The 15767-nt window shown below is 50.4% G+C and overlaps 1 protein-coding gene across 5 annotated transcripts in view; it reads right to left on the minus strand.

Annotated features, from left to right (window-relative positions):
• Nucleotides 1-4393: 4393 nt before the first annotated feature.
• The window catches only part of macrod2 (mono-ADP ribosylhydrolase 2), a 283251-nt gene continuing 271877 nt past the window's right edge, over nucleotides 4394-15767 (minus strand). For all 5 annotated transcript variants that reach the window (XM_029835486.1, XM_029835484.1, XM_029835488.1 and 2 more), the window contains 3 exons: nucleotides 6954-6992; nucleotides 6506-6577; nucleotides 4394-5474 (listed from right to left, as the gene is read on the minus strand). In XM_029835486.1, the coding sequence (XP_029691346.1) occupies nucleotides 5452-5474; nucleotides 6506-6577; nucleotides 6954-6992 (134 nt within the window). In that variant the 3' untranslated portion in view covers nucleotides 4394-5451. The remainder of the gene's footprint in view (nucleotides 5475-6505; nucleotides 6578-6953; nucleotides 6993-15767) is intronic.

Consider the following 15767-nt stretch of genomic DNA (forward strand, 5'->3'; position numbering starts at 1 on the left):
GGCACACTCCACCTCCACGCTGTGCTGAAGTGATTTTCCTGCCTACCTTGATGCCTATTTTGTTATGGAAATTTGTAATTCATTAACATAACCAGCAGGAGTTTGGAGCAGAAAATAATGAATCCTGGTGGGAAGGAGCAGCGCTCTCCACCCTCATCTGCAAATTAATAAATCCGCGTACAGTCTGGCCCTGGAGGGTCAGCCTGTGCACACTCGCACACACGCTCACCTGCCTTGATGGTCCTTCATTATTGCTACATGAAGATTCTCTACGCGAGGATCAGAATTTAATGGCTTCCAGGTAACACGGAACCTGGTCTGCAGAGCGAGATCCCGCCGTCACCCAACAGGCTAATAGTCTCACCGTGGATGTTCAGATGTGAATGGTTAATTTGATATCAGGGGGCCTCTCACCTGCTGTCACCATGGCAGCAGGATCACGGCCAGAGCGCCGTCATCTCAGCCGCTTCTCTTTGAAATCTCACGTCGCGTTATCGCCATAAACCGACGGAGATTTTCTCAGCAAATGAAGCGAGCCAAATGGAGCCGCGCGGCCAGGATGGCCCCTTCACTTTTATCTATGCAGCGGCTACACTCACCTGATTCTGGATGCACACGGGGCACGCAATCGCTCCCCGCTTGTTGCTACAGCAACAGCTCTCAGAAGTGCTGGAGGACCCCCAAAGGCACAGCTCGCGCTGACAGGCAAGACGCTGTAAAGCAAAAAGCAATCAAGCTTATCTGCTTTCCAGTGAAGATTGGATCTCAAATTTGTTTGGGGAAATAATCAAGGAAATGTAATTCTTCATGGCATTGTCAACAATCAACAGCCTACAAGAAGATTTGATACAGCGGAGCACAAGGATGTATATTTTTTTCCACATTTGGAGCCATATATTTTTGGCAATTGTAATTAGAGACGCTGGCCAGGAGCGGCGAGGTTAATCACACAGGCTGCGGCTGCTGCCAGCAACCTTCCAATTCGCTCCTGTCAGTTTGTTGATTAGTGCTTTGAGGTTTTTTCCATCTGCAAAAAGACGACTTTCCTAACAAGATGCTGTTTCCCACTTTTTTATTTTATCTCTAGGAGCCACGTAGCTTCTGCTGAACTTCTAGAGAAACCCGCACCTGTTGTCCATGAGATCGAACGATTGCCCCCCCGTTCTCCCACTTGTTCCTCTGTGCGGTCCTAAATGGAGGTCCAGGACCAGACTCGTTCAGAGAATCTGTGTCAGCCAAACCACCACCATGAAAACCCCTGCAGAAGGCAACAGGAATCTAGGAGGAGCAAGGTCAGACTTCCCCAAATCCACATGCAATCTTTATTCTCCTCAGCGTTACACAGGTGTGACACCTGTAGGGGCGCGGGCGGCGCCTGTGCACGTGACAAACGGTGAAATTTGCCGACCAAAAAAATACCTGTGCGATAACGTCAGTTGCTCGAACCACCTAACGCGATAAGCTAGCATTGCTGACACCTTATCAGCACGTGTATCGAGGTTTGGCTTCACCAGGAAGTGCAAAAGGATGCAATAAAATCACCACTCTTGTTAATTCCTCCTTCCCAGCTCGTTGGCGTGCCTTTCATCGCCGCCGTCTGGGAGGCGGAGCACTTCTGCTGGGGAAGTTAGTCGCTCACATCATTTCACAGCTACAAATTAAGATTTGAAAATATCGCCCTTTTACCGCTGGAGCGTTTTCATATCCACCAATTACGGAGAAAACGTGAGCGAAAGAACAGGATTTTCACGTCTGACTGCAGATCTCTGCTGGTTTCCCCCCCCAGGTCGGAGGCAGAAGGACTCCCCCAGCTGAGTTACTCCCAGAGTCGCCCTCATTTAAAAGCCCGGTGACATTTTGCTGTAATGTGACAGCGAGCATCAGTGTCAGCACGCGGGCCCACAACGAACAGCTAAATAAGGTTAACGCGTTTACCGACGTCTGATTTAATTACCACATTTAGAGCAGTTGCTTTCCATTTTCCTTCATTAGGCAGCCCGGGTGGATTTTCCGCTGCTGAAAAACACAAACGAAACATCTTTAATGAATTTGTTTCAAACGTGGTTAACACGGAGCACATCGCCGTTCGCTCCCCGCCCAGTTTAGCGACGTTGTATTATTTAAGCCAGATGCTTAAAAAACCTCATCTATTTAATGACAAACTAAATGGGCTTTCCATTAAAATAAGATTAGGAGCTGCGCTACATCCACAACGCTTATTTAATGTTTGCTGTAGCTGCAGGATGAGGATAATTAGGCCTTAATGTACGGACCAATAACCAACCTGCGCAGCCATTTGGCATCGTCGGACATCGTTTGGCAACAGTCCACTGGGTCGTGACCTTTGCTGCAGCCCAGCACTAGGGGGCAGACGTGCGTGAGGAGGATTTAAACGTGGAACTTTGCACCGAGAGGCAGCAGCAGAATAAACTCAGATGTGGGTCCAGTTCATTGCAAGCCGTTATCGGCAGGGAAGAACCGCTCATCTTTGATTTACGACTCATTAACTTAAAAAGGCTGACTCGAACCAAAGGCTTTTCCAGCGGACGTTCACACCAAACGCGCATCTGCTACAGTCCGTCCATGAGGCGGTCGGGAGGCATCCTGTTATCTGAGTGTGAGGCCGATGGAGTTGATAATTGGAACAAGGGAGGCCGGGCTAGAATTAGCTTATTCATCCTCATTCTGCTCTGCTCTCTTGTCAGGAGGGCCCATCAGCGTGAGACAAATGTGCTTTTTTAGTCCGACAACAAATGTAATCTCCATAACAGTCCTGTGCCGGTGGAGATTAATCGACGTATTCTCTCTTGTTCAAAGCGCACGTCGGCGAGTCAATTTCCTTTCAACATTTCAGCGGCTCCCTGCGCCTTTGAAGATGGGCATCTGTAATGAACGGCGTCAATTTTCATCCCAATTAGAGTGTTTATCTGGGCTTAGTTCACCTATACTGCTGCCTCTGCCTCTTGTGAGGCCAATGAATTTTCATGAAGGACAAACACTGTACTTCAGATAAAAACACCTTATCTGGAGCTGGGATTTAAAGCATCAGAGTGGGAATTGTTTCCCTCCAATTTGTCTGAGTTGTGTTCACAGACGGTGGGAGGTTGGAGTTCCTGCGAAGGTGAAGAGGGAGCGGAGCGAGAACATGTTCACGCGTGTTTACGTTAGGAGGACGACCGCGGTTCTTTCATCTGGAAAATGGAATAAACAGAGCACATCGCATTATATCAGCCCTCAGTGGCTGGATGAGACCCGTCAGGAGCTGACAGCACCGCCGCCGCCGCCGCACGCACGCACGCACGCACGCACGCATCCGTCCCACGCGTCCGTGGCCTAAATGTGCAAACACAAATGGAGTGTCGGGGAGCTGCTGTTCCAGGCAGACTCAGATGGTGGAGGACTGTAGGTGGTTTTTTGTTTCATCCAGCGTTGTTTTCTGCTGGCGTGCAGCAGCCAGTTGGGCCACTGGAGCTTCTGCCTGAAGCTTGTGGAACGCTCCAGCTCGACCTGCAACATTTAAACCGCCTCATGCAGCAAATCAACAGAAGAACATGCTAGACGCCAGCCGAGTTCGAGTGAACTTTTGCCGTTTGTTGAGCTTTTAAGGTGGTGCCAAGTAAAATGGTGATAAACGCTTCCCAAGAAAAAATAAAAACAGCGATGTCGCGACTTTTCAGGCATCTTTGTTCAACTTTTACTTTTCTCTTACCTGTCAGGACTGATTTGAATAATAGCTGTTGATGCGTCAGCGCCACTTCTTGGTTTGATTCCATTTAAAGATTTAAAGATGCTTTTGCTTCCCCTTTTAGGTGTTTTGTTAAAATGTCATTCCTGTCAGGAAGACGAAAAAAACAGATCTAAAAAAAGTTTTTCCAAACTCATCCGCTCTGTTTAAGGGAGAAAATGGCGTTGTTACACCAAGCCGTCACTAGGGGGCACCTCTTTCTAACGACGTACTGCTAGCATCGTCCCCATATTTCGCAACAGCGGACAGAAAAGAGGAATTCAGGAATTAGCATTTCCAAAACCCGGGAACAGTTGTACCATTTTGTTTACAGATAAGACGGGTTATTGATGAGGCAGTTCTGCTCTGGAGAGCGTCTGAGTCTTTGATAACAAACTCCGTGTGAGGTCTCTGGCCATTAGCGGGTTTCTCCGAAGGCTCTGGGGTGAGGCGGTCAGCTGGATATCTCTTCTGATTGGATGCAGGAGACGGGCTGAAGGCCAGAGAGGCAGCGTGCAGGAGATGACAGGAATCGAGTAATTGTTTGTCTCCCGGGGACACATGACTGCTCGCTGTTACAGTTGTTCAATTAAATATTAGCTTCTGTTGGAACGGCGGGAAAAAAAGCGCAGCATTGGTGACAGGCTACATGAGAGGCTGAGACGTGGCTTCCAGCGTAGTCTTTATTAGTCGTTTTGTTATAGTTTAGCAAAGCAAACAGAGTATGAAGGCATCGTTTCAGAGAACTTTGATCTTTTGTATGGCACCACTGCAAGTGATTAATCGCTCATATCGACATTTCAAAACAAACCAAATTCATTCTGGAATCAACTCAAGAGAAAGGAAGAAGCCGTTAGGTGATACATTGGAAATTACAAAACATCTGCAAGCAGGAATTCATACGTGGCCCTCCGCCTGGGGTCGGGTGGGTTCTGAGCGAATCGGATCAGAAATAAGGCAGATCCCTACACTGACTGGAGACGATCTGGTCAGGAGACAAGCGCAAGCGAGAAGCCTCTAATTCCCGTTTTCTTAAGTTTCAAAGCGGTTCCTCTGCATGCACTGGAAGCGGCGAGGGAAAAGGGGACAGGGACTAATTAAATTGTCAAGACTCTCGGTGACACGGACACGATGCGCGGTGTTCAGAGGGGCCGTGACGTGAAGCGTGGCCTTATCTGCCGTGTTCTGGATCGAGCTTATCGGCTCGCCGGGCTGATCGCCGGAGCGCGGGCGGACCCCGGCAGGGGGTCTGCAGGTGAGCGTCTTCGTGACGGCGGTGGCGCCGCGGTTGTCGTAGCGGCGGGATTTGCAGATGCCAACGTGTGGCAGGTGTGTTTGGACATGCTCTCGCAGCGGGAATACACACACACACACACACACACACACACACACACAAATAAAGAGGCTTCTTCTCGTCGCACCCGGCTGGTAAAATGACGCATGACTCTAACGCACAGTGAGGTATGGCTCATCTTTTCTGGCTGATATGTTCAAGTCCTATCGTAGGGATTTTGTACATACATATACAGTACCTACATACTTCAGGGATGAGTAGATTCATAGCAAAGAGGGGGAAAATGCTGGGGGGGGGGGGGGGGGGGATGTGAGTGTCTTGTGAGTAACTGGTTGTCCTGTGCCAGTGTTTACGGCCAGTCTGACACCAGTACGGTTGGCTTCACACAGTTTGCTGGCTGTCAGATGAGGTTGATTGTCCTTCCCTCAGCTGGTCATTCCTTCTTCTCCTCGGTGTCTGGAAGGGAAACAAACGCAGCTCTGAGTGTTGTGGTGCGGCTGAACTGGCCGCCATCCTCCGACGGCGTCTTTGATACTCGACTCATCCTCCCGCGACGGTACCGGCGGTGCGAGGGAACACCGCCGCTACGCTCAGACGCCGATTTCACACCACTGAAGATGCCAGTGGAGCAGCAGGGGAGCAGCCGGGAGTCGATTACTCCGGATTATGTGATCAGGCGCATCAATTAAGCAGCTTCTGACTGACTGCGGACGTTGAAATGTCCCACTTTTCTGTTCATGCGCTCTGTGCGCCACCGCTAATGCGCACCGCTACCCGGCTCCACCCTGATCCGCACGCTTGTTTGACAACTTCTTCTTCTCTGGCAGCGTTTAAACTCTCGCCTGTCGACAGCAGCCTGTTTGTCTCACAAGCTTGGAGCCTGCCTTATTTATTCAGCCCTGACAATCTGCTCTAAACAGTTGCTTAATGATCCCCCTCCAAACAGGAAGAGGGTCTGATGCCCAAATCACAATCCCTTTCCCTGGCAGCGCTGCTTCCGAACACCCGGAACAAACAGAAATTCTACTTTCTCGCCTCTCCTCACGCAAACACTCAGGATTTAGTCTTATTATGCTCGATCACAGCGCGGAGCTGAGAGAACCTGTGTGGTGTCCTCATCACATTTGATTTATTGGCACCATTTTGGTCCCTGCAGGTTGTGCAGATTTGATTTATTAAACGTGCGACGCCGGAGTTTGCAAGTAATTCATCATCATCAATCTCTGCAGCCGCACTTCACACGTGCGTTCCCAAATATCGGGGTCATGGCTGCAGACGTAAGGAGGATGGAGCCGATTCACAAATTCGGCCCTGGAGGAGCGCAACTGCCCTGGGGGGGGGGGGCTCACACAGGCAGGGCGAGGGTGGGGAACGCCGGAATCCTTTTAATTCGGCAGCTGTGGCCACTAATCAGAATCCACTTATAAATGGAGACGTGCGCGAGGAATGAGCGCGCCCGTGAGCAGGCGGGGGTGCTTTTAGCTTACCTTTGGGCTGACTGCTGGCGGTTGGAACTACATCGGGTCGTTCTGGGCTCTCGACGGGATCTCTCATCTCATCTAGACAGGAGAGGCAGCGAGAGATGAATAAGAACAGAGAGGGCTGCAAATTTGAGGAGACTCTATGATAATCAAGCGATCTGCGGCCGCTCGTCTTCAAAAGCCCCCGCTGATGGAGCCTCTCTGCCCCGCTAAGTGCACAAATCAAGCAGAGTGGGTTTCTGGCTAACGAGAAGGTTCGAACCAGATAGAGCGCTCATCTGCACCCGGGACAGATTATGAAAGCGGGTAGGTGACCCCTGGGAGGGAGGGGGGGCAAGAAACTGAAAGAAGAGTGTGTGGGCAGGAGGGGGGGTGGGGGGTGTTTTGTTAAATGACAGGTTTTCAGTGGCGCTTCACAGCCGCCAGGACGGGGGACGAAAAGATATTTACTCACCGCCTTGGCTGGCGCCGGCGTCGCTCATCTCAGAGACGTCTGCAATGTAAAGCAAACATAAACACGGGCATGAGGCGGGCATCCACGCACGTCTGAGGGGACGCACGTCTGAGGGAACAGCTGCGGACGTCTGCTTTTTTTATTTCATTTGAATGAAAAGCGATCATCCAGGAATCAGCCGCCACGTTCCGCTCGTGGACCCCCGTTTGCATCCGTCCCATTGTTTGACAGCCGCGGCGCCTTCCTAAAGAGCTGCACTTCAGAACGCAACAAAACAAGCGGCGGAGCGGCAGACGCATGCAAAATTAATTACAGAGCGCCGTCCCTGCAAGGGAGTGCGAGCCCCCATCCGCCACGCATCCTCCGCCTCCTCCCCGCTACATCTGTAGCCACACAACTCCTCCTTTTGTTGCTCCCAAACAAACGTTGCTCAAAAACAAACCGCGGCGTAAAGATGGCCGTCCTCCCACAACGGCGCCATGATGGAAACAAACGGCTCGGCGTGATAGAAGAACGTCCCCGAGCCAGAGCGCGCTCGTGTCGGGTGTGTTTACTGTAACCCACGACGGCCGTCAAGGTCACTTAGCGCCCCGCTCGTGTTGCCAGACTCTGATACTTGCGCCAGGCTGGGGGGCGGGCGGGGGGGGGGGGGCGTCACACACTCCGTCTGCTTCACTGGCAACATGGACTGGTGGCTACTGGAATGCACTGGTCATCCCAATGAATTTTCACCTGACTGGGGCTCAGCTGGAGACAGAAGCAACAATCTCATGATAATCTGATTAAATCGAGACGCTGACAATGTGGAGGGAGGAGGGGGGGGGGGACCTGATGGACCTGATGCTAATGGTCTTGGCTCTGGGTCGACCGTGACGATGTTTAGGCTGCTATTCACCTGTAGACTCGCACATCCTTATAAAGATATAGATGTGTTTAATCTCCTGATATACGCTGAAGCTATTGCATAATTATTACAAGAGTATAACTGAATTTCCAGCGATGACCTTCAGGTAACTGTTCAGAAGGAAATTCAATTAGGATTTTAGAAACTAACACATTGCTTTACAATTGCTCCTCAGTTAATCACATTAGCTAAAGAGTAAGAGTATCTTTACAGACCGTTGCCATGGTGAGATGCATTTTAAAGAAGATTAACACTGACCACAGGGGGCCCAGACCCCTCATGATAATAAGATCTTCTTATTGAAACTGGATTGGTCAGCGGGATTAAAAGTTTCACCACCATGAAGCAACTGTGGAAGGATATAAATGTAGCGTTCAGACGTATGTTTGAAGGCTGGTGAGGACCGAGGGTCCAACGGGCCCCTCTTTCAATGCTGGCTTCATGCCTGCATGGAGAACGATTTGTTCCCGACGCTCCCTTCTTCCTCCATCCCTCAGGTAATAAGAGTCCAGAATGGGGGCATCATGTTCTTCTAATGTACGCCGCTGATCAGGTTGAAGCAACCGACCTCAGAATTTCAATTTATTGCAGCAGCAGCCTCCTGAGTCTGCCCGGAGCTCTGAGGGCCGGCGCTGCTCTGCGCTCACTCGCTCTCTTATTTGACTCTGGTGTGGTGACAGTAGGGGGGGGGGCATCATTTAAGGAGGGGATGCGAGGGTGCCGGTGTAAACACATAAACTAGATGGGGTAGGAAGAAAAACGGGCCCTTGTCAAGGTTCCGCTGAAGGAGAGACACAGAGGGAGGAGAGGGAGAACGGGAAAAACACCGGACTGAATTTACTCCCTCAGCAGGAAACAAGACAGCTTAGACCAGTGGAAGCTGGGAAAAAAGAAGCCTGAGGGGAATATTAATTACTTCTTTGGAAAAAAAGCATCTACGCTGGGATGCAGACGATAAAAAACAAACAACCAGACTCATAATCAACAAGACGGATAATGAGCTTTTAACAGGTATCCGCATTTTCCTCATATTAAAGATCTAATCAGCCGCGTTATCATGATGTTTCATTGAAGACGACAGATTAGTTCACAAGTGTGTGTGTGTGTGTGTGTGTGTGTGTGTGTGTGTGTGTGTGTGTGGGGGGGGGTCGGTCACAATCGGTCACAAACAGAAGACAGAAAAAGAACTCTGCAAACCTCAACTTTTCCTTCCTGTCACTTCAGGTTTGTTTTGTAAGTCCGCAGATACGAGGAGATCAAAAGGAGAGATGACGCGCGTGCTCGCTTTCACGTGCACACGAGGAGGAAGAGGAAGGAGCAGAGTGGATATAAGTCACCCCCACAAGCAGACAAGCAGAAAATTACATCCCGTCCACCTTGCATACATTTATTAGCCCAGAGCTAGTTAGCATTTTGTTGGTCAGCATTAGTCTAGTGCGTCACAATATTTAAACATGGAACGACGTTCCGAAATATGTGTTGGATGTGTCTAATATAAATGTAAATGGCTGCAGAAAAGACTTTTTAGCGTGATTCTGCATCTTTTCGTCATGTTCATTAGCATCCTGCCGTCACGGCGGCTCAGTGGGCCCACGGGGGAGGCGGTCCCAGCGGCTGATCCAGGCAGCAGAATGGGAACTGTCTCTGTTTAATGTTCCAGACAGAAGCCCTGGGTGGAACAGGAGGTCCGTTTGTCCCTCAGCCACAGGACACTTTACTCCTTTATTCCACTCTTTTACTTTGAGCAGTGAAAGAATAAAAATCAATCGAGCTCTGGAGCCACAGAAGTTTGCTCGGTGGTGTCAGTTCTCCCGCTGAATTTCTGCTGTGGGTTTGATCCCCGGACCGGGTCACACTCAGCCGCTCTGCTGTGCTCTGCTGCTCCAGCTGCTCCACCTCAAACAAAGGATGCAGCCAATCAGAATGTCAGTATGGGTGTGTCTGAAAGGCAGCGAGGACAATTTTCCGCTTCCTTATAGTTTTATTTTATAAATAAGAGAGTGGAAGCTGCAACTCTCCACTGGGAGCCATGAACAAAGCAGGCACCAGCAGCTCCTGCAGGTCAGGGTCTTTGTTCAGGTCCACTGAGCCTCGTCCGCGGTTCACGGAGGAACAGTTTTCGCCTTAGGAGACACTGCAGGGAACAAAGCGCCTTCGATGCTCCTCGGATCACGAGGGCGCATTTCCACCACACGAAGGAAGAAGTAAGAAGTAAAAACAGAACCTGCTCAATATTCTTGGAGTGAACCTCAGTTTCCAGTTGTGGTGCTGTGAGAGGCAGCTGTGTTGGGGGGGAATCAGCCCGACCACATTGAAGGTGTCCGTGGAATCGCAGAGAAAAAGCAGATTACGTGTTTGTTTACGGGATTCTCCGTTATTTACACTGGCGGGAGGAGCACGGTCGCCCCAGCAGAGTGGGTGGTCCAAAAGGGTCTTAACTCCGGTTCAGACACTCGAAGTATCGAAGCTCCTCACTGAACTCTACTAATAGCTTTGGGTCTCATCGGTGTCCTGCAACCGTAATTAAAAACATCTCTGTTGGAGCAGAACAACAGAGGGTGGACCCCTACCAGAACCCCACCAAAAGACCTAATGAGCTGCTAAATGTGGAGCGCAGCCCATTTTCATATGTTAACGATAGGGCTCGAGGAAGAGCTCGGCTCCACCATCCGCCCCTCTCAAGAGCCGGGAATAAAGGTTTTTGTCTGGTAGTCAGAGGTTTCCACGCTATGAGACGGACCGCCGCCTGACAATCCCAGCCAATTAAAGGGCATTGAGCTGTGACCTGCAGGCCGGGCAGATGAAAACAAGCCTGCTCAATAAACACTGTAACCACAAGCATCCACTGCCCTCCTCCTGAAAAGCAAGGTCTTCATTAATATTCCACCTTTTCCTTTCCAAGAAAAAGCCATGAGCCTCGAGGATGCTAAGCAGCATTGTGCTCCCTGGCGGATTGGCAACCGTGGCGGGGCGTCGCTGAGGGTCAGGGTCCTCTAAACAGAATGAAAAGACCCAAGCTCATTACACAAACCTGGGCCATGCTTGACAAGATGGGAAATCGTAGAGTGCTGCGAAAGAAGACAAAAAAAGAAAGAGAACAGGGCACCATCTGCCGCCGGGCTCAGCCACGACTTAACGAAAGTGTATTTGATCAGAAGGAGGAGAGGAACGTCCGGAGAACAAACAACAAAGGTCGCCGTGCTGCTGACATACGCCGCAAAGACTCCCCCGTCGGGTCCTCTCATCCCGGGCTCTGATTGCCTTTAATGCTCCTTATCTGACGCAGTCGCCCGGGTCCGTCAGAAGACCAAAGAGGACAAGGAGATGTCCCCGAAGAAGCGCGCAGATAACTGATTACATGAAGGGAGACGACACAAAAATAGACACAGGAGGAGGAAAATGCAAAGAGGGCTCCGTGCGAGTGACCCACATACCTGCGAAACCTGCTGTCAGCGGCCTGCTCCTCTGTCATCACGCGCTGAATTACTTTACATAATCTGCAGGCGCTCCTCGCGCCGCTCCCAGGCCTCCTGCCGGAAGCTCCTCGCCTTCGGCTTCGCTGCCTATCGTGTTATGTAGCGGCGCGCAGGCGGGCTATCTCGCACGGGCTAAATCCCACGCTCGAATGGGACGGGGGGGGCATGAAGTGAGCTCGCTGGGCAGCTTCCAGCAGATCGCTCTGATCAGCGTAATCACAGTTTTTGACTAAGCATCAGGAACGGACCACGGGCCGGCGGCGAGCAGCCGAAAGGGTAGAAAGAGACGGCTTCTGTGGTGGCCCTCCAATGAAGATGTGGGCTCCCACATCACAACTGTGAGGTTTGGGGTTTTAACCTGCTGCTGTCAGAACAAACGGGTTCCGCTCTGGCAGCTTCATCCCTGGTTAAAGTGGAGGTTGTGTTTAAAAGGTTTCTGAAATAGGGATGGATTTTTAAAGCCCGGGGTGGCGTCGCGCTGTCAAACAGCCGCAGTTTTAATCCGACTTATGTTGCAATAGCAAGAAGCCACAACGCTCCATAATTGAGGAATTTGAAGGATCCAATATTCGGCAGCAGAGCTGCTCATGAAACTGAAAAACTGGTTTTCAGATGTCTTCCCAGTTCTCCCGCAGTAACCCGTTCGCCCTCCGAGACGACGCGCAGGAAACGAGCCGAACGTCTCAGAGGTCGCCTCGGGATTTGGAGTTTTGTTTGTGGGCACAAACGCGCTTGATTTTCCAACATGAACACATTCCTGGGGGCGTCAGAGGACGTGTGTGTGAGTGTGTGTGTGTGTGTGGGGGGGGGCTGGGCGTGCATATTAATCAGTGTAGAAACAGTCATTTTCCTCTCTGTTGGAATAATAAAATCTGCTTCTTTCAAAAAACTGATGATATTTTAAAGAATTGGATCTGTTCTGCCTCTACGGTGTGTCACTCACTCCATGCGTTTTCTTATTTTTGTCCCTTGTTGATGATGATGATCCTCAGTGCACGTACCCCCCCCCCCCCCCCTTGCTGTTGTTTTCCCCTGTTGTTTTTCCCCTATTTGTTGGCAGATATGGGATGTTTTGCATGTTCAGAACCACAAATAAGCGTCTCTGCTGTTGATGTTCATGCTCAGAAAACCACGATTAATAAATTGCTCATGCAAGGATGACGACTGGCCACTGTTGTGCAGCAGGATCTGGCGGAGGGGCTGTAATTACCGGCAGTGAGATAAGCACAGACTAGCATCTGCAAATCAAAGGATTACAGGAAAAAAAAAGGTCTCAAAAATCCAGGCTGAGACTCAAAGACGAGCCTTGTCGGTGTCTGACTCGGGTTCTCGTCTGATTCTAACTGAAGTAACTCTGCCATCAAATTTCAATCGCTGCCTCCAGGAGACGGGCGGCGCACGCACAGATCACTCATCCCTCAAATGGCGTCTTTACAGATGAGTGTGTCTTCAGAGGGTGTGTGCGCGTGCACGCCGCACGAGCCGGGACGTATTCCCGATTCTTTCCATTCGCATTTGTTGCATCTCAGCCTGACAAATTCGGCTCAGAATTCACGTCTTTTTTTAGTGAACTAAAGGGAGAGGTGGCGACGGGATGAGAGAGATGATCAAAAGAGGAGCTTCAAAGGAGGACACAAGGAGGGGGTCCCGTGGAGCCTGTTAGTGGAGCCCCCCCCCCTCTTTGAAGATGGCTTCTGGGCCAGAGGTGACCAGGATAATGGACACAGTACGCATTGTTGTTGCGCTCTCCATCTCCAGCTAAATGACCGCGGCGCCGCGTTCCTCACTGATGAAACAGGATGACCTGACGGAGGAGGCTGCAGCAGCGCGGCGGCACGTTTCTTCGTTTTGATGTTAAAATTCGCAGCTCGCGGGTTGTTTTCCCGTAAACTTTAACGTCAACACCGCAAAGCCCTGACATGTAATAAAATGATAGGGGGACGGGATTGGTTTACAAAAGCTGCATTAATATGGATGAAGGTGAAGCTGTGGACGGCCTCCCGCTCACAATAGCTTGGCAGGGCTGAGCGTCGCCGCACTGCTGTTCTTGGACTTTTAAAGTCAGTGTGGAGGAAAAAAGGCTATAAAACACAAGTGTGTCTTCAGTCAGTGGCAGCTCGCTCCCTCAGGAGCCACTCAGTGCTGCGGAATAAAATGTTATGCCAAAAAGTTAATTGTGTGCTGACAACTCTTAGCCACAGGAAAGACGGCGATGCTTTCCAGAATTAGATTTACACTGCCAGTGCCCCACTGTTCACAAAACACCCAGACAAAAGGGCACAAAAGAGCCAATTAAGCAAAGATCCAAATCCTTTCTGCTACTGTAAAATAAATAACTAAAAATACAGAATATATATATATATAAAAACGAACTTGATTGTAAATCGCAGTGTGTAATTCTGAGAGGAAGAGACCGACCAACATAGGGATAAATGATTCATGCTGCTAGTGAAGCTGAAAAAAAAGAAAATCTGGTTTACAAGGTATGACTCAGAACTTCCACTTTGTGACGGTTCTACACGGATCTGTGAATTCATGCACGTACCCGCATTTGTAAATGTTCCGGGAGACGTTGATACAAAGGCCCGCGAGCATTAGCAGCAGATCTCAGCCGTCGTAATGAAGCCACCAAAAACCAGCGATGTAGACGTGTTGCTGACGCCGATGGGGCAGATTTGGAACGTGAAAGGAAGGCAGACAATGAGGGTGAACTGGGGAGACTGGGATAAGGGGATAATAGTCTGAGGAAAGGAGCAAATAACAAAAACAGGCACCAAAGGAGGGATGAGCAGCGGGATGGGACGTCAGCCCCCGAGGCTGCATTTGGTGCAGCCTTTGCTGTGCTGGGGCTGTGATAAGGGCCCGCTGGCTCTGGCCATCTCCACCTCTCTGCCTCTCCTTTTCCCCCCACAGGAGGGTCTGAATGCGGTATTAAAGCCGTTCCCTCGGCTGCCTGCACCAGGGAACACTTACTGTCCCTCTAAAGAAGTCGTCAGTAATTAAGTTGAGTTACAAGTGTGGCTCTGACTCCCCATCATTTACATTCTGGCTTTAGTTTCTCCAAATAAACAGGTGCCTTCATCAGTTGGGTCCCTCTGTACCCAACCAGCCAGAGATAAATCTAATTTATTCTGTTTAGAGCGGCCAGCCTTGCTCAAGGAGAGGCACGGTGGTCTGTATTTATTAAAGTCGTAAAAATCACGCTGCGGACGCTGATTCCGACTCCGCTGTGTGTTTTTAAGAGGTGCTAAAGCTGCAGAGGACAGCTCAGAGGACGGTTGGGAGGGCTCGCACTACGTCAAACAAAAGGAGGCAGACGGGGCCGCATGTTTGTTCCACAGGTGACTTTAAGCGCTGCCGAGGGGGCAGGCGCCTGGTTCCGCCGGGGTGCTCAGACCGTGGCCAGTTCCTGCTTATCGCAGCCAAACCGCCGACGTCAGGCAGTGTTGACAGCTGCCATTTTCCGTGAGGTGACGCCAGGTTCACTCTCTCGCCTCTTTAGCGTCTCTTCGCGAATATGTGGCTGGCAGAGTTGAGTTCCTGCTCAGGTGTGAACTGTGATCTACATACCCCGCGGATGGCTGCGCCGCAGCCTCACACGCGGGTCCTTGACCTTCTCACGGGCCAACAATGGCGGCTTAAAAGTGAATAAAAGTAACAGTTCCTGACAGAAAACAGACACAAAACCTCTGCATCAGTCCTGAGAGAGGAGAGGCGGAGCGACGCTGGAGCGCTACACACCTGTGATACACCTCTGTAGCCAGTTAGCTCCCTTCACACGCAAACTAACTGGCAAATGTTCAAAGATACATGAGAACATTTTTATGACCCCAGGCTATGAACTTCCCAGACTCTGAGGCTGTCTGTGTTTTGCAATTAGGCATGAAACTCGACAAGATCAGAACTTTGAGAACGGAATTTCAAGGAAAATGAAATGAAAACACACCGGTGGAGCCCAACTCGGCTAACCTTGTGTTGATGCCGGCGTCCTTCCCGACGTCCTGCTGTACGGTCGGAAAAGCCGGCGTTTACTTGGTGGCATCCGTAAAAACCTCACCTTCGGAGGTAAGACATCAGCTATCGGCTGTGGCGGGAGAATCTCTCTGCGCGGAGGAAAACAATTTCTTCTCACACTCCTCAGATTTATTTATTCCAGCTTGGGGCAAAGATGGTCTTACTTTAATTCCAGGGCGTTACAGAGGCAGGAGCCCATTCTCACGGGCCGCCATCACGAGGCACCTGGGTAGACGCCTCCACCACTATGACAGGGGCTCCTCCATTTCCATTTTAAAGTGCGTTATGAATATTCACAGCTACAGGCTTCCTGGATTCTTATTCAATATCAGACTGAGAATCTCGTTCTGTGCGCGAGAGATCTAATACACATGATTCATAATGCTGAGCCCAGAGCCCATATATAACACAAAATGTCTC

The sequence above is a fragment of the Takifugu rubripes genome, chromosome 4 (assembly GCF_901000725.2).
Source record: "Takifugu rubripes chromosome 4, fTakRub1.2, whole genome shotgun sequence".
In the NCBI taxonomy this organism is placed as follows: domain Eukaryota; kingdom Metazoa; phylum Chordata; class Actinopteri; order Tetraodontiformes; family Tetraodontidae; genus Takifugu; species Takifugu rubripes.